At 57.0% G+C, this 18,076-nt stretch overlaps 1 protein-coding gene and 1 long non-coding RNA gene across 2 annotated transcripts in view; one reads left to right on the top strand and one right to left on the bottom strand.

The window, feature by feature from the left end:
* The window catches only part of WNT3A (Wnt family member 3A), a 45,038-nt gene extending 31,330 nt beyond the window's left edge, over nt 1-13,708 (bottom strand). Inside the window, exon 1 of the mRNA XM_006218761.4 lies at nt 13,435-13,708. Within this exon, the coding sequence (XP_006218823.1) occupies nt 13,435-13,505 (71 nt within the window). The 5' untranslated portion in view covers nt 13,506-13,708. The remainder of the gene's footprint in view (nt 1-13,434) is intronic.
* Nucleotides 13,709-14,245: 537 nt separating this feature from the next.
* LOC140690516 (uncharacterized) lies at nt 14,246-17,863 on the top strand. The gene is made up of 4 exons (XR_012065832.1): nt 14,246-14,493; nt 14,887-15,638; nt 15,752-15,852; nt 17,387-17,863. It is a non-coding gene; the product is annotated as an uncharacterized lncRNA (long non-coding RNA).
* Nucleotides 17,864-18,076: the final 213 nt, after the last annotated feature.

The raw sequence follows: 18,076 nt of genomic DNA, 5'->3' as shown, positions 1-18,076 counted from the left end.
CCAGGCGAGGCTGCCCTGACAGGCTCTGGTTCCTCCACTCTGTGAGCCAGGATGCTCCACGTCCACTTGTTCCACATTTTGATGCGCCACAGGGGATGTGATTTGCAAACAAATGTTGAAGTCTACTTGACGATTACCCCATAAAATTGTTCAGGGGCACAATGGATTGAGGGCTATATAAAAGCGTGAGATGAATAGTTGGGTGGATAAAGGGGTGGTTAGACATGGAATAAACCAGGCCGAGTGAAATGTGAGCTATGGGTACATGAATGTTCTCTGTCCAAGTCTTGCATCTTTCCTGGATGCTGGAATATTTTCTGATGGAGCGTTAGGGAAAGGTTTGTCCTGCATGGCTCTGGTCTTGGAGCCTTTCTCAGGGAGCTGGCCCTTAGGGCTCATGGGGTTCCCTCTTTCTTCTTTTCTGCTGCCAGTAGCCTGGCTTGAACTAGAAAAGAGACAAAGAGGGTCCACCAGAAGGAAAATCCACTCAGGTGACTTTTCACTGGTTGAATGTACTTGGAGACTCGGAACAAGTGGGCAAAGAAGGGGTCACTGAATTCAGACAGAAAGAAACAGAGGGCTCAGTCTCTCTGTCCTTGCCAATCCCAGTCCAGAGGCCAGGACTCATTCTGGGGGAGGAGTGAGGTGCTCATCCCCAGAACCCCACAGCCTCCCACAGAAAGCGTAGAGCCTGCTCCTCCCTTGGCCCCTCCCCACCTCCCTTCATGCCGTCAGGCCACGGCTCCAGGGAAAGCAGAGTGGGACCCCCCAGTTCACAGCTTCTCCCCAAGCTCATTCAAGCTGAGTCAGTTCCCTTACCCCCGCCTCCTCCTGGCCGTCCTCCTGGTCAGGCCCTAGATCGCCACCTCCCTGAGCACCACCAGGATGCTGGTGGCCAGCCCCCAGCCCAGATGCCCCTCCAACTATTCTGGCCTCCACCAAGCCTGACTGGATCCCTCTCCCACCCTCTCTGGACCTGATGGCTCCTTTAGGTTTCTCTGTTCCAGAGCTGGGCAGCCAAGAGGATCTGGGTGATGCAGACCCACCTGAAGAGGGCAGAGAGCTAGGGGGTTCCATCAGACAGGGAGGGGCCAGTGTGTGGGAGACAAGAGGCAGGGAAGGATCAAGGGGGCTCATCAGGTCACTAAATTTTCGCTGAGCCTTGAGGGATAAATTGGTTCATAAAAAATATCATATTAAAAATCCAAATGTGTTCACCAACTTTGTGTGGTAATCATTTAGCAATGCATCCATCATCATTACATGTATATACATCAAATCATTACATTGTACACCCTAACCTTACATGATGTTATATGTCAATCATATCTCTGTAAAGCTGGGGAAAAAAAATCCAGACTGGACATATGCTATCCCCTCACCATCCCCAGGATTCAAATGTTTCATATGAAGAGACGGTAGATGACCCCAATTGATCAATACTTGGAAAACCAAGATCTGTAACCCCTCCTCCCACTCCCTTCTGGGAGGAAGTTGGGGGCACTCTGACTGAGGGCTGGGGGCTGAACAGGAGGGTGCGGAGCAGCCCCAGGCTGGGCCCCAGGCTTCAGGGACAACCACGTACAGTCCTGTCCGAGGGTCTGGCCAGGGACTAGAGGCAGCTTAGTGGGAGTGGGGTGTTCGAAACTGAAAAGTCCCGCACCTACAGGACACCATCACCTTCGTGCTCTATGTCTCCCCAAGTTCCCAGGGCACGTGAAATGCAATGACATCAAATGCAAACTGATTTCCCAAGTCAGATCTTGGAACAGAGAAAGGACGTCCATGGAGAGACTGGTGGAGTCAGCCAGTGTCTGGCTGATGGCAGTGCGCTAGCGTGGTCTCTCCGTTCTGAGAAAGGTACCAGTCATGTTAAGATGTGAACACTAGGGAAGTGGGTTCGCCCTGCAGAAACTCTCTGTACTATATAGTCAAGTCATCGTCCCACATCATGCAGAGAGGGAAACAGTTACAAGGGAACAAGCGATGGGTACAACCACGTTACAACAACAGGGAACAAGCTTGTGATTCAGGACGATGTGTGTGTTTCTTTATCGAGCCTACATGGTGGGCTGAGAGCGTGATGACACTTTGTAATCTCTGAACCAACTGTCATCTGAGATGAAAGTATCTGCTTTCTCTTAGTGATAGCATCTCAGAAACCAAACGCTGCTACAATCTGTCACCTCCATTCATAATTGAAGGTGAGTTCAACTGCGGTCAGTGGTAGTTACATATAAAGATGTCGCTTCCTTGTCCCAGGGGTCTGACACCCAGAGGGAGGCTGCTCAGGAGCATTTGGGAGGGGATGTGTGGTTTGAGGGGTGGGACAGAGGGCAGCTGAGCACCCCCAGAAGGAGGCGGCCACTCTCCCGCTCTCCCGCTCTCCGGCCCACCAAGCCCAGATTCTGACGTGGCCCCAGGAGTCTCCCCTCTCCTGACTAGGACTGTGAATACAGGCAGATCACACTTGCTGTATCTGTGGGACCTGCTTCGGACATAAATCAGGGCCACCAAGCGGAGTTAATCTAACCATACATATGCTTTCAAAGCAGACCCTCCAGCTTTAGCCGAATCTGAAGCTGCTGCTGGGTCTGAGATGAAGGGGCCGAGTTCCAGGACCAGAAGGTGGCCTCCAGGAGCCGAGACCCACCCTGGCAGACAGCTGGAAGTACATGGGGACCATAAGGACCAGAATTTGACAGCTGGGTGAGATTGGGAGCACATTCTTTCCCAGACTGGCCAATGCTTTGAATTTGGCCTCGGGAGACCCTGAGCAGGGAACACAGACCAGACACCCAGACTTTAGACCTGAGAGCTGTGAACTAATGCACAGGTGCTGTTTGAGGCCAGAAATCTGGTCATTTGTCACACAGCAAAGTCTAAATATTCTCCGTCTCCCTCCTCTGCTCACGCTGGCTCTCTTCTCTCACCCTCCAAGCTGCTCAGGCCAGAAGGAACAGAACCTCGCAGGGTAGCAGCCCCTCCATGTGTAGCTCAAGGGTTCAAGCCACTGCCACCTTCAAGGGCCAATCACCTTGGCCTTTAGACAGCTCTTCCCTCCCCTCCCCTTCTCTGCCTGTGTCCCCAGCACCACCCCTCCCCATGTGCCAGCGCCTCTCTCTTGGAGGCTGGTTACTTCTTCCTTCCGAGCCCTTGGCAATGCTTCTGCCTCCACCTGCCATCTGCCACTGCCTACCTGCTTACCTGGCCCACCTGGCCAATCACCATCACCCATGTCGCCCTGGGCCCAGCCCCGCCCACTGCATAACTCTCTGCGACTTGCACAACCTGGTAGGTGGAGCCCCGGGGAACCTCTTGGACTGAGAAGCTGGGGCTGGAGGAAGACCTGATCAACATGAACGAGTTAATATGACAGGATGGAGGTCTCCACATGTTGCCTTCCCAAGGCTCCCCACCTCCACTTTCCTATACACTATACTGCTGTTTAAATGCATTAAAAACAGTACACACAAGCTAACATTTATGAACAACTGTCTTGGTCAGTGTGGCTGCCACAACAAACAGCACAGACTGGGTGGCCGAAACAACACTCGGTGATTTCTCACAGTCCTGGAGGCTGGGGGTCTGAGATGAGGGTGCCGGCACGGTGGGGGTTCTGGCGAAGGGCTCCTGGCTCACAGACGGCCACTTTCCCGCTGTGTCCCCACATAGCAGACAGAGAGCTCTAATGTCTCTTCCTCTTCTTATAAGGACACTGTTCTCATCACAGGGGCTCCGCCCTCATGACTTTATCTAACCCTATCACTTCCCAAAGGCCCCACCTCCTAACACCATCACATCGGGGGTCAGGGTTTCAACATACAAATCTAGGGGGGACATCAACATGCAATCCACAACAGAGACTAAGTTAACATATTAATAGACAAAACCCATACAGCCACCACTAAACCCAAAAGACACAGAGCATCACAGGTCTCCTGGATTTGATATGACCCCGTTTCTACCACAGAACTGTCACCGAGGGGTGATGTGGGTGGTGGCCCCCCTCTGTCCCCTGGCTCGTCGATTTTGCTGCTGCTTTAGGACCCTTTGCACCTTGGTTTCCCAAGCCAACGTGCCGGGCAGCTGGGTGAGAGCTGGGTCCTCTTTGGACGGCCCCTGGGCTAGCAGCATGTGCACCATATCAGAAATGCAAGTTCCATCCCAGACCTGCTGGATCAGAAATTTGTGGCTAGTGCTCTATTTCGACAGGCCCTGCTGGGGAGGGAGGGTTCTGACGCTTGCTGGTGTTTGAGAACCACGGACTTGGGGATTGCTGAAGGTAGGTCCAGCTTCCAGTTCTAGGACTTCAAGACAAGGGAGCCTCCTAAAGCTTCAAATCCAAATCCTTTGCTCCGGCAGTCAGGATTCACCTTTGGTTTCTGCTTCTAGACTCCAAGAAACTTCCAGTGAACTCTTAAATTTCCCTTTAAGAACATGAGTTTAGTTATAGACAGGGGAGGGTGTGCTTTGCCAGGCTCCAGAATGGGGCCAGGACGTGAGGCCCGCCCTCCATGGGCCCCATCTGTCTCCATAGGGCTGGCCACTCGCCTCCTTCCAGCCCAGTGTCCCAGAGCCAGCGAGGAGCAAGGCCACCAGGAGGCCAGATGCCATCACTCCTCTAGAGGTGGCAAGGATCCTCAAAAGAGCAAGGTGGAGACAGACGAAGGATGTAGCACCAGTGAACAATCCAGACGCGTTGTGGTGGGAAGGGTGATGCTGGAGCAGGGCACTGGCCACCCATTTTCAGGCCCCGAGGAGGCAAACCCGGGGCCATCTGTCCAGTGTTGCTAAGAGGGGCCCTCTGGAGGGGTCACAAGTGTGGACCAGGCCACATTAACCTCCCAGGAACCCACTCTGAGCTCCGGCCTGGGTGTCTGGGGCTTCAGCCTGGGTTAGTTCTCCAATCTCTGCCCCACCTCCACAGCCTCTCACATGCAGATGTCCAAGCTGGGGTCCAGCTGGGGACAGGAGGTGTCTGATTTAGGGCTACTTATATGGGGGGGTGTTCGGGCAAGCACTGGGGAAGGGGCCCATGATCAGTCACCCCTTGTTTACCCTCAGGCTCCTCTATGTGGGTTGCATTGAGGTCCTGACATTGCCTCGGGGTCACGATGCATCTCTTCCTCCTCCACCGAGGGATGTTCCAGGCAACAGTTGGCCCTGCCCTGGAGGGCAAAAGCCATGTCCTGTAGCCCCAGGGAAAGCTGGGGGGAAGGGGGATGTGCTGCCATCCCCTGGGGTGTTGGTCCTGGGGGCCTGGGAACCACAGGGGCACAAGGGCCCTGCCCAGCCTGCAGGGAGAGGCCAAGAGGCCAGCCTGCCCTCACTGCACCCATTTCCTTCACCCTGCACCTGGCCACCATGATTCAGCCCTTGAGGAATTTGTTCCATTTCTCTTCTTGCTGCCAACCCTGAAGTGCAGGAGGGCACCCCAGGAAGTGACCACGCCCACACCTTCAGCCAACACCTGGCTGGGGAGCTAACATTTTCACTGTCTGGCTGGATGTCACATCCAATGTCCCAAAGGCCCCTCAAAACCAGAGTGTTCCAAACTGAAAGCAACCCTCGCCCCCGGCTCTGCCCCAGATAATGGCGCTTCTTTCCCCCTCCAAGTCCTCAGCCTGTATCCGGAACTCCAGCTCTGGAGACGTCCTCCTTGCAGGGCCGTCCATGTCCATGCAGCAGGAAGGGCCAAAGGTCAGGCAAACAGATCACAGCCCCCGCCCCCCCCCCAGGCCTGAGTACCTGCAAGTGCCGTCACTGAGAAGGTCCCAGAGATGCAAAATGTTTAACGGATGATGGTAAGCCTTAAAAGAGTAGAACACAATCTGTTCTGCACAGTTTTTATGCTCATGAAAAATGTGTGAGTGAAATGAGAACCTATAGTGAGGGAAATGCCTGTATGAAGCCGGTAAGATAATGAACGCATTTCCCCCCTACCACCAGGTTTTTGTGAATGTTATTGTTGGCTAATTTTTTAGTGATAATTTTTTTCAGGACCAGGGGTGGGAAGGCATCATTTTCAAGCCAGAGCACACACGTGTGAAGTTTGCAAAGTGGCCCCTCTAGACTCCGGTTCCAGCCTGTGGCTGGGGCCACGTGAGCCACGCCTGCCGCCCAAAAGCTCTAATGGTTTTTCTCCCTCCTCCCTCCTTAGCTCCTGTTGAAGGACTGCGCTGTTGAAAGGCCAGGCGCCTTGCCAGACAGTCTTGCTCAGGATAGAGCAGAGGCGCTGGCTGTGACATGCAGGGGAGGGAGGCCGCCCGGGACCCAGCCTGGACCAGCTTTGCCCCCCACCCCACCCCCGGGCTGATGGCTTTCACGCAAGTGGATTTTACTACAATTGTGTGGCCAGGCCAGATGACAGAAGTCGCTCCTTGTGGACGGAGGCTGGGAGCAAAGGCAGTCCCTTCTCCCCCACAACCCCTGTCCGCTCCCGGCTCCACCGCGGGCAAACACACAATCAGAGAGGCTAAATGCCTGTGTACCGTTACCAGGCAGGTCTTAATGGGGTGGCAGCCTTTTAGGTTTCTTGAGTTCTAGTCTGATTTCTTTCTGTAAGAAAATTCAGCAAACACAAGGTATCCATGACCTGTAGGCACAGCTCTGCCCTTGCCTGTGGCTGTGTGCATTTTGAGGGGAGAGCTGGGATTCTCAAAGAGCACAGTTCCTCAAAGAGAGAGGGGTTCTACACAGGGAGGGCTTGGCTAGGGCTGGAGGCAGGGTGGGGGCAACAGCTGTATCATTCACTGATATAACTGCTTCTATCTGCCCCTCCTGAGCCTCAGTTTCCCCGTCTGGCCAAGGAGGTAGCGGACCACACTCAATCAGAGGCTCCTGGAGGGGAGGGAGAAATGGGCACGATGGCTCCAGCCACACCTCGGCGGGGCACATTCTACCAACACGTCATCCAGGGCCATCTCTCCAGGAAGTGCTCTGTGCTCCCAGCCTAGCTGGCCGCCCTCTCTGGATCCTGCTGAAGCTTGCCGCCTCCGCCTGCACATCCTCTCGTGTCTGGGCCAGAGGGGCCGACCCTGGAGAGCAAGGTCACATCTTCTCTTGTCCTTCAAGGGCACAGATCTCTGTCCAGTTCTGATCTGGTGGCCTCTGTTGCCCACCCTGCCTGCAGGGTCCCTACCAAGGAGGGCTCTGGCTGGTCCCAAATGTCTCCCTCTTGCTGACACATGAGGATTGTCCTGCCCCCAAGACTCTCCACAGCTCTCCACAGCTGGACCAGGTTTTTGTCCTCAGACTGGAGGTACTGAGTGTGGGGCTGGTTGCCGTGTGGGTAGATGGCTTGATGGGTAGGCTCGGCCCTTTCTGTATGGAGCTGTCCCGGAGGCTCCCAGGACCGAGACTCCCCCAGGGGTGCTGACCTGGCCCAAGGCCTTCCAGGCTCTGTCTTCTCTTTCTCTCTGCTGTGAGGTCTCTAGGAAGGGCCCACATGCATCCACGCTCTCTCTTTCCTACCTGGAAGACCTCGCCCCAGAGGTTAGAGCACCTTCTGCAATAAGAAGACCTGTGGGGAGGGGTTCTAAGACCTGGGTCCCTGGTCTTGGGGGCCACCCCTTCCCAGCCCCTGGGCGGCACAGCCCTGCCTGCAGCCCTCCCAGCACCCCCTCCTGCCCCACCGGGCCGAGCTGGGATTACTGACACATACTTTGCGCAAGTCCCAGCAGGCGGGCAGAGGCTCCCGTGCCCGCGGCCATGCTTTTGCCCGCTTCCCTGGGCGGCAGCGGCACGTTTCGTTGGGGAAGGAATGTGGAAGCACCAAAGTGTGAGACACCTCCAGGGTGTCACCTGGAGAGGAAGGGAGGGAGACCAAGGCAGAGCTGCCGAGGTCTATCAGGAGGACCCAGCCCCAGAGCCGGGGGGCTCAGTCGGGGGGGGGAGGTTTAAAAACAGTTAGCTGTGTCCTTATGTCCCCAAGCACAGGCCATCTGATACACTTTCTGTTTTTCATAGGAAAGGTTCCATTCATTCATTCCTTTATTCATTTGTTCAACAAAATCTTATCTAGCAGCTACAAGGGGTCCAGAGGGGAGGAAGGAGAGCGAATACTCCATGGGACTTCATAGCCTGGTGATACAGGTGCCATCCTTGTGGAAATTCTACAAAGGGAGGGGCAGGTCCCACTGGGAGCAGGCAGCCTGGCTGGACCCACCTCTCCGTGACACCTGACCACATACATTTCAGCCTGGTGAGGAGTGAGGAGTGGGGCATGGCCAACTCTGGGACCAGCTGAGCCAGGCTGGGGGAAGTGTGATGGGATACAGGCGCGCGAGGTGGGGAGGACACGCTGCTGGTGGTGAGCGGAAAGGAACCCCAGGATGGGGCCATGGCTCCATGTCTGTGCCAGGGGCTTCTCTGCAAGGCTTCACCCAGGACCCCCGACACGTGTAGTGTGTGTGTGTGACAGTAACCGTGAACCAAAGTTCATGAACCAAAGTTCCAACTGTGCATGGTGGAGTTTGGGGGACTTACCAGGACTGTTAGCTGCAGTGCTGACCACGTTGGGGGTGGGAGGAGGAGCTGAGCCTTGTCAATCTCAGATTCTCAGCCACTGAGCTGTCCATGGGAACCCCCAACCTGGGGCAGGCTGTTCCTTCCTCAGCCCCTGTTTCTACCCCTCCAGGGATGGGCAGCTCACCACCTTCCAAACACCGGTAATGGCATCACTCTCAGATCCAGGAAGCCTTCCCTATAACTGAGCCAAAATCTGCTTCCTTGCCACCAGTAGCCTCTGCTCCCAGCCTTCACTGGTAATATACAGAAGCCTTTCCTCAACCGCCGCACACAGCAAACAGCAGCGGGGTCTTCCCCTGACACGTCTCAAGTGGCCCCAGCCCTTCAAGCACACTTAAAAGGGGCAGAGGCCCTCCTGGACAGGGCAGTCCTTGTCCCTGCAGACTGGAGATGCATGCTGGGGACTGCCTGGGGAAAGGGCGATTTTACAGCCCCTCCACACTCTTCCTCCATGATTGCATCTTCTCACCCTCTTCCCTGTCACAAAGAATTCTAGCAGGTTTGTGCAAATAAAGCAAAATCATTTTTAATAAAAGACAGCAAGCCCAGTGAAATGCAGGCTTAGCCAGCCTGGGAGAAGTTGCTTCACTCGGCAGAGTCCTGGGGGTTTGGTGGGCAAGTCAGAGAGAGCCGGACGTGAGAGGTAAGTGATATTTCTGTGCTCTGGAAGGAGCATGTGCTATGGTGGGCTTTTTTTTTTTTCTCTCTTGATGGTGATGGATATTTGACTTAGTGGTATAGAACAAGTTTTCTGACCGTATGTATTTTACCTGCGGTCATTTCTAACATAGCTCTTCATTAAAAGATGTCCACTGGTGGTTCTGTGGAGGAGTATCATTCCCAGCACCCTGAGATTACTGGGGGTGTTGAGCTGGTGTCTGAATTTCTCTAGCTCTGTGGGCTACCACTACCATTGGTAGTGCAGCCTCAGGGTTGCAGAGAGGCAGGGAGAGAGACAGAGACAGACAGAGGCAGACAGACAGACACAGAGAGGTAGAGAGACAGATAGAGATAAACAGACAAACAGGGCAGGGTGAGGAGAAAGGATTGGAGAGAGGGCTGTCCTGCGGAGGGTCTCTTAGGAGTACAGGTGCACAGCGGCAGGGCGGCTCAGGAAGTCTTGCTTGCTTGGGTCCTGCCTGTCTGAGAAGACTCAGAGCCTTGCCCAGCTCCCCCAGGTCCCGCGTCATCTGACATGGGCAATCTCTCACCCTGCGTGGTCACTTAGCCCTCCTCTTCTCCCTCCTCCTCGCCCACCTCACCCGCCTTTTGAGGCTGTGGGTCCTGGGTAGTGCCTCCAGAGCTCCTGTTCACTGGCCCTGAACTCAGCGTGCACCGGCACCCTACAAAGAGTGGGACCCACTCAGGGAAGCCTGTGTCCCACTTCAGACTGAGAAGACCCTGTGAGTGAGGACCTGGTGGGTCTGGCACCAGGGAGAGCTGTGCAGAGAGGAGACTCTGGAGGCTAGGGGCAGGTGATGGCTAAGTTGGCCTTCCTTGGGGCCGGGACCAAGCTCAGAGCAGGGTGTCTGCTTGCACATGAATGGGGGGGTGCAGGGGGCTAGGGAGGAGGGTGAACAGGCAGTGAAAGGGGGAAGAACCAGGGAATGCTGCACTGGGATCATGTCTCAGGCTACTGAGCTGGTCCAGGGGTGGGAGAAGACTGGGTGTGGCCTCACATCTGGGGGTGATGCCCACTCCAGGGACCACTCAGGGCTGGGGAGCCCGAGGTCCAGCAGAGACTGGCAGGAAGGGGGTCCTGACAAGGAAAGGCAGGGAGGGCTCTCTGGCAGGTAGAGGCAGGACAGCAGCTGACCATCGTGCTGTAACTCCAGCAGCAGTGAGAGTGTGCACTGGAGTGGAGGGTGAGGGGGTGATGAGGAGAAAGGCAGAAGATGGTGGGAATGGAGCAGTGCAGCCTGGTGGGGGAAATGGAGGGGCCTTGGCGAGGGGACAAGGGAGAAAAGAGGCTGACCTCCAGGGCCCCTGGCTAGATGACGGGGGATTACAGGATGCCATCAGCCTAGACACGGAAAGCGGGATGAAGATGCCCAAAGCACATCACGCAGCACTGGTACCTACTAGGTATTGCCCTTCAAGGGTTCTGTGTGTCCCCCTTCATCATGATGCCTGTTCTGTGTTCACATGGACCCTTCCGATTTAATTAAGCAAGAATTCAGTCTGGACAAGGAGAGTGATGAGTGGGGGCCGGCACCTCCCTGTAGGTCTGCAGTACTATGGGACACTGGTGGCTGGCCATGCTGTGCCTCTGGGGTCAGATGCCCAGGTCCTGTCACTTCCCAGGTCCCTTCTCTGGATCCCCCCCCAACCCCTACTGTCACACAAGGAGCCCAGAGCACATGCTCTTGGAGGTCTCCACAGCCCTCATCGTGTGGTCTAGGGCTGTCTGCCTCTGCTGGGACCCGCCTTTGGACCTTGAGCGTCTAGGATGAAGGACCTTCCGAGACGCTCCTGGGGAGGCAGTTGGCTCTTTAAATTCCCCGAGGATGCAGCACCACTCCCTCCCCCTCCACCCTCCCACCAAGACCACACCAACTTCAAAGCCTAATTACTCCCAATTTGGGCTGTTTCCTTGTTTCTCCAGGTGAGGAAGTCCCTGTCACTTCCACTTTCATATGCGAGGGGCTGGGGTGGGGGGAAGAAGGGATGGTAGCAGTGGCTTCATTTGGGGGAGGGAAGGTGAAACAGAATGCCAATTAGGGAGGCTGAGTGTGAAGGTGAGAACTTATACAGAGAGGTTTGGTCCCAGGCCTGACTGGGCTGCTGGGGGGAAGGGTGGCCAGAGGAAGTAGAAGCCACCTGTGGGAAACTCCACCAGGTATGGTGCGAAGATAGAAAGCCTTCTGCCTGCTATTAAACTCCATTTCTTTTTTTTCTGTGAGCCCTCCTCTTTACGCTGCCTATGTGCGCTGTGGAGAGACCATGTCCTTCCTGCGTCCGGCTGGCCTGGGGGCAGAGAGGAGGGAGGAGAGGAAATTGCTGATCCTCAGTGAACTTTGAGGTTGCGTCCACCAGAGACATTTCTCAGGAAACAATCACGGAGAGTGCGAATCCCATGGAGAGCAAAGTGGGCGTCCCAGGCACCCTCTTCATTTCTGGGGCCAAAGGGCTGCTCTAGACTCTTGACTGGGTGGGTCACTGAGATGGAGGGGGGTGGGGAGAGGACGCCCCTCCCCACTCTACCTGAAGAATGCCGGACGCACCCAGCCTGTCTCAGGATCCTTTCAGATGGAACACAGATGGCCCAGGTGGAGACAGTGGCATATGTGTGTTGAGGGGAGTACGGCCAGGGACCCTCGGCGCCAACAGGAGGACGATTCCACGGCCCAGGGTGGCCAGAGGCTGGTGGCAAGGCCCTTCTTTACAGAAGAAGCGCGGGGGCGACGGCGCTTCCACTAGCGCCCAGGAATGCGGCGGCGGCGGGTTCTAATTAGAAGCCTGCGCGGGAGCTGGCGGCCGCGGGGCTCTCTTTGGTTCCCCGGGCGTCAGTGTCCCCGCGTCCGAAGGCACGCCCGCTGCAGCCGGCGCTCCGGAAGGCGACCAGGCGCTGCAGGTGCCGCGCGGGTGCCGGACGCGCGGGGGTCCCCGAAGCGCGTGCCCGCCGCCCTGCCATCGCTCTCAGGCCCCGGTACCCGCCGGGGCCGCCTTCTCGCCCCGCCCAGTCCCGCCAGGCTGCGCCTGGACCCGCGCCCCACACCCGGGGCGCCCCAGCTCCTGAACCATCTCGAAGAGAAAAATTATTATCGGATTAGATGTACTTCGGCGCACTCAGTCTCTCCCCCCACCCCCAACTTCCCCTCGGCGTAATTATTATAATTCCAGGCAAGCCGTCGGAGAGAGTTCCTGGGTGTGTGTGTGTGTGTGTGTGTCCGCGCGCGCGCGCATGTTTGTGGAGAGGCTTCTCTCCTGTCTGGGTCTCCTCCAGCGACGCACTCAGGCCCTTCGGCTCCCGCGTTCCCCCGAGTTGTGTTCGTCAAATCTTGGGCATCTCAGGGCGCCCTTCCCTCTCCCTCGGCGAGCTGGCGTGGCCCTTGCCTTTAGGGACTCTGCCGAATAGCTGCCCGTAGGGATGGTAACCTTGACTTCCCTCCACCTGCACGATTTGTGCTGTAGATCCTGGGGCTCCTTCCCTTGGTTTATCTGCACTTCAATCGCCACATTTAGGACGGTCTCACCGGGATCTGTCTTGACTGGAGTGGAGGACGGTGCGCCCCAGACTTCTCAATATGGATTCGAGGAGCCTCTCGCTCAGGAGCCCTCAAACGCAATGCTTTCTCCCTCTTCACCTCTCCAGAAGCCCCTCCTTACCATCACGGTCCGGACAGCGGCGGGAAGGCCGGCCCTCCTGCTCCTGACACTCCCGGCCGCGTCCCCGCAGTCTTTACGTAACTGCGCTGCTCCGAGCTGTTCTGTTCGGTCTTGTCTCCCTGACTTTGTTTTAAGGTGTGTTTTGTGTGTGTGTCTGTGTGCGTGCGTGCGTGTGTGTGTGTGTGTGTGTGTGTGTAAGACACGTCCTTAAAGAAAGTCTCCGGCTAATCTCCTCTCCTTATCTCGCCCTCCCGACTTTTCTTGGCCTCCTGCTGCCCGAGCGTTCGTGCCATCTGTGAGGACCCACTCCCCGCCTCTCCCCAGCCCACTGCTCGCCCCGTCCGACGCCGGGCCCCTCTATGCCCGAGGGATCGATGTCCCCGGAAACTCCGCCACCCGCGTCCCAGCCCCGGCCCGAACAGGTCGAAAGTGGCCGCCAAGGAAAACAAACCACCCGGGGAACAGGAGGGCAGGGCAGAGCGCGGGCTCTGGGCCACCGCGGGGCCCTGCCCGAGGGGACGGCGGCCGGGGTACTCACAGACGCTGGGGCGAACGTGAGGAAGAGTCACTCACCACCAGATCGGGTAGTTGCCCAGCGCTTGCTTCAGGCCGTAGAGGAATATGAAATATCCGAGCGGGGCCATCGCCGGGCGGGAGATCTCGGAGGGCCAGGAGTCCACCCCGAGAGCGCGGGCGCCGGAGCGGGCCGGGCCCTGGGAGCTCGCGGGTGGCGGCGCTGGGCCCTCCTGCGGCCGCGGGGTGCGCGGGGTGCGCGGGTGTGCGCGGGTGCGCGGGCTCCGAGGGCGGTGCTGCGCCAGGTGGGCCGGCGGCCGGGCGGCGGGCCGGGGCCCGGGGCGGCGCGGGACGGCGGGGGCGGGGCAGCGCCGCGGGGGGCGCCCGCCGGGGCCGGGGCCGGGGCCGGGGCGGGGCGGGGCAGGGGGCGGGCGGGGCCCTAGGAGCTAGAGCGGCGGCGGCGGCGCTGGCCCCTCCCGTGGCCGCGGGGTGCGCGGGGGTGCGTGTGTGCGCCGGCTCCGAGGGTTGCGCTCCGCCAGAGGGGCATCTGGCCTGGCGGCCGGCGGGTATCCGGGAGTGCATGGTCCGCAGGTGTCCCTTCTGAGCTCCCGGGTCGCGCCCCCGCAGGACTCAAGGGCGTTAGGTTTGGAGGCCCGCGCACCCTGCGCTCACCGTGGGACGCGCTGTCCCGCTCTCGCTCCTGCTCTATCGCGCGCTCTGTCCCTTGGCCCCAAGGTGGTCGGGCTGCGGCTCCCTTTCGTCCATCTCCTTGCTAGAGAGGTCCGTTCGTTCGAGGCTGGCTCTTCGAGCTACATCTTGCTGGTCCGCTGGGAGCTGGGCGGACGGCGAGCGGCCAGGATGGAGGTGGCCTGTCTGGGGACAGCTGCAGGGTGGGCGTGTAGGGTGCAGCCACGTGTCTGAAGGGCACTATTGGGAAACAGTCTGCCTCTTCTTAGGGCCCAGGTGTTGACGCCTCCACTTTCTCCCCGCACCCCCCAGAGAAGGGAATTGGCAGCTTGGGCGCTTTGGGCTGTGAGCGCCCTCACTCTGGGCCACAGACCACGGAGTCTGCCGAGGGCTGCTAGCCTCTTAAACCAGAAGGGATTTCTGACAACTTAGGTAAGCCTTATGATTTTTGCTGATGAGGAAAGGTAAGATCAGAGAGGGAAGGCGACTTATCCAAGGTCACAAAGAGTGGCCAGTCAGTTGTCCAGCTCCCAGCCCACTGCAAAGCTCTGTTTGCATATCTGTCTGTAGCCCAGGGAGACAGGGGCCAGGGTGATTTGGGGAGAGGAAAATCATCGAAGTTGAGAAATCTCCCCAGCTTCCCCACCTTGTGCCAGCCCCGTGCCAGTGGGAGATCCCATCAGTTTCAATGACTCTAGGAGGAAAGGGCAGCGGGGATCCATGCCACTGTTTTGCAGTTGAGGCGAGCAGAACTGTGAATAAAAATCCCAACTGCAGGCTCTTCTATGATGTCTCTCCTCATGTGGACCATCTGCTCCTCCACAGCCCCTGAGCCTTGCCTCACCATGTGACCTGCAGAGTGTGGGGGCCCCCACGGAGAGACCTTGAGCTGGCAAGTGGCTGCTTCTTGAGGTAGGGAGTGGCTCAACAACCCTCCAGTGTTAGCACTGGGCTGGAAAACAAGAGGCAGGCTGCACCCCGCATCACGTTGCCCCCATCAACCTTCGTTCCCCTATTTGCAAAGGGAGCCTGTGGGGTCCTGTGGACTCTGGACCAGGGGTCACCTCAGTGACTGTGTTAGGAGCCCCTTCTTCGATGTGTAGCGAGAGCCATTCTCTTTCAAGGAATGTTCCTCTTCCTCCCCACTGCCAATGGGATCCAGCTGAGTCTACGCATGCCCGGTCCTTCTACCCCTCCTCTGAGTCACTGGGTCCTTCTACCCCTCCTCTGAGTCACTGCATCCCCTCACCCGCAGAGGGAAGGAAGGAAGAATTCTGGAATGAGGCGGGGTGGGTAGGTTGGGAGCTGGCTCATCCTCCTCTGGACTTCCCCTCTCTCTCAGCGAAAATCCCACCCAATTATAGCATTACTGGGAACCTGGGCTGTGGGAGTGGGGTGGGGGCCAATGCCAAGGCAGCAGACTCCTACCCCCGCCTCCCCAACTGTGGGGCCCTGGGATTAGAGCTATGAGGAGTTTTCCCCAAGAGGCTGCTGGCTCCTCACACACAAAGGGGGTGGCTGTACCCTCCTGAAGGACAGCTGTCCCGCCGTGATGGGCTCTGCAGAGAATGGAGCAGGTGAGTGCTGTCCCCTCAGTCCTGCCTCCTGCCACCTCCCCTGCCAGGCCCCTCTAGTCTCCTTCCGTTGCTTGCTTCTCCCTCATTCAGTCCCTACTCTCTGCCTATGCCAGGTGGCTGGGAGGCAGAGTGAGCTTGACCCTGAGCTCGGGCAACCTTCCATGGTGCAGGAAGAGAGGTGGGGAGCTGAGAACTGCCTCGATTCTGCTCCCAGGTGAGGACTCCTGTTCTTTAATGAAGATGTGCATTACAGTGTGCCTTTGGGAGAGCTGCAGCCCGAGCAAGCTGTGTGTTAGGTGGCACTGGGCTGGGGGCTTCCAGAGCTGGCCCTTTCCACGTGCTGATCTTGCACGGGGCTCCTTCTTTGCCCCCACCTTGTGGGTTTTTTGAAAGCCTTGACCCCAAACAACCCATTTGAACGCAGAGAGGAGGGGGAGCGGGGATCCTTAGATGGGTGGCAGGACCTCAGAGGGACTCCTGGCGTGGTGGCACCTGAGTCCAGATGGCAGGGGTTGCCAGCCCTCCAAAGACCCTGTGAGGCTCATATAGAGGTTGTGGCAGGGGCAGACAGTGGCCCCACCCCATTTTCTGGGCATCAGAGATGCCCCCTGAGACTGTTTCCCAGAAGCCCAGGAGCATGGGAATGGGAACTACTTCCAAACTGGCATAGAGAGGAATGCAGATGTCGGAGGGAGATGTTTCTATCATAGCTGAGTGAGTGGAATTCTTTCCTGATTGCTGATATTCAAATGGAAATTCTGCAACCTGACTTGAGGATAGAGTCAACCCTGTGGTGTGGTGTGTCTGCTCCACACCGCTGCTTGGCACCCTCCCTGAAGATGATGGGGAGGGTGACTTCCAGGCAGCGCCCTCTGCTGTTTCACAGAGGGAGCTTCCATAACTGACCCATGGTCACAGGTCTGATTCAACATTCTCATTTAAGGATGACCCTGGAGAAAAGATGTGGGTTTTTTTTGTTCTTGTTCCACCATAGGCATTCAGAGGCCCCATGGGGCTATGTTCCTTCCAGAATAGTCCAGGAAGGGAAGGAAGGCACAGTCCCAGGAAATTTGGTGGTCCCTGCTGGGAGATGGGTGGCAGGGAGGAGGGCAAAGACTGGTGTGTTTGATGGGGTTCGGGGTGGGGGCAGGAAGACAGATGAGCGGGCACTTTGCTTTCTGAGGTAGTGAGCCCCCATCTATGGCATTTGAATCCCTGCCTGCTAGGTATCAGGTACCGGGGTCGGGAGCCAGGCTTTTAGACACCAACTTTCAGACACTAACCAGCTAATCATTCGTTCACTTCTTTCTTTTCCAAAAAGCTGAGGGGAGGCAGGAAGGGCTCTGGGCAGCCAGGGGCTGGAGGCTGGGGAGTCCTGCAGCTGTGACCTCAGAGGGGCCACAAGCAGACAGGATGAGAGTCTGGGGTCAGAAGAAAGGGTACTCTTCCTGCCCCCAGGCCCGTTTGGTTCTAAGCCCGTTCTGGAAGCTTCCCTGAGGCGCTGTGCAGGAGATATCCTCCTGGGACACCTGCTCCCCAGGGTTGGAGTGTCTGCGCTCTGAGGCAGACTTTCTGTCCACGTGCAGTCATCTTTTCAGTGTCACAGGCCAAAAAAAAAAAAAAAGAAAAAGTGCCAAAGTTTTGTTTAGCAAGTAATTAGGTCTAAACAACGTAATAATTAGTAGCTCTTGGGAAAAATTCATATAACTTAAAAGAAAACAAATACTATTTTTGTTTCATTTCTACAGAACTGAAGTTACTTACTTGTGGGAAGCATGTGCTGGTGGGCCCGGGGAGGACACCTCACTTTCGGCTCTTTGTTGATTTTCACTTAATAGTTGCTTTTTTATCATAGTGAAAGCTAGAAACTCAACTTCTCTGCAGTCCAGATCACTGGTCCAATTTTTACCTTCTGTTGTCTCTCTGGAAGGTTCTCCATGTAAAGAAAGGCAGGCTGTCAGAGCAGATGACTTCCGTAAGGCTCTTTGAAATGGCAACACTACCATATACTCTGGTTGTCCAGGGCTCTGCCCAGTGCTGGGGGGGCCGTGGTCTCACCCAGTGCCCCCTGGAAACGTCTGTCTTTGCCTTCCGGGCCAAGAGGCTTAGTGAGCCTTACAGTGCAACTCTCCCTAGTTCCCTGGAGGGAGTCGAGGCAGGATTGGGGTCTCAATCTCCCTGATACTTGTGTGTTTGGACCTTACGTGTTTCATGCAAGAGTCAGTTCCTCCAAGATTTGAATTCTGAAGGCCCTGTGACAGAAACCTGAACAGCTAATGGCCAGGACGGAAGGGGTATGTATGGTGTGGGGGTTGTCCACAGGAGAACGCAATTGGTTTGTGTGTGCTCATCTTTCTGAGCTGGGCCCCGTGGATGGAAGGTGAGGGAGGTACCTGGTGGGCTGGGTTTCCTGCCCTCCGGAGTCCCTAGAGAGCTTC

Source organism: Vicugna pacos, chromosome 3 (assembly GCF_048564905.1).
Source record: "Vicugna pacos chromosome 3, VicPac4, whole genome shotgun sequence".
In the NCBI taxonomy this organism is placed as follows: Eukaryota; Metazoa; Chordata; class Mammalia; order Artiodactyla; family Camelidae; genus Vicugna; species Vicugna pacos.
The sequence above is the reverse complement of the archived record's forward strand: the minus strand, read 5'-3'. Positions and strand labels throughout refer to the sequence as shown.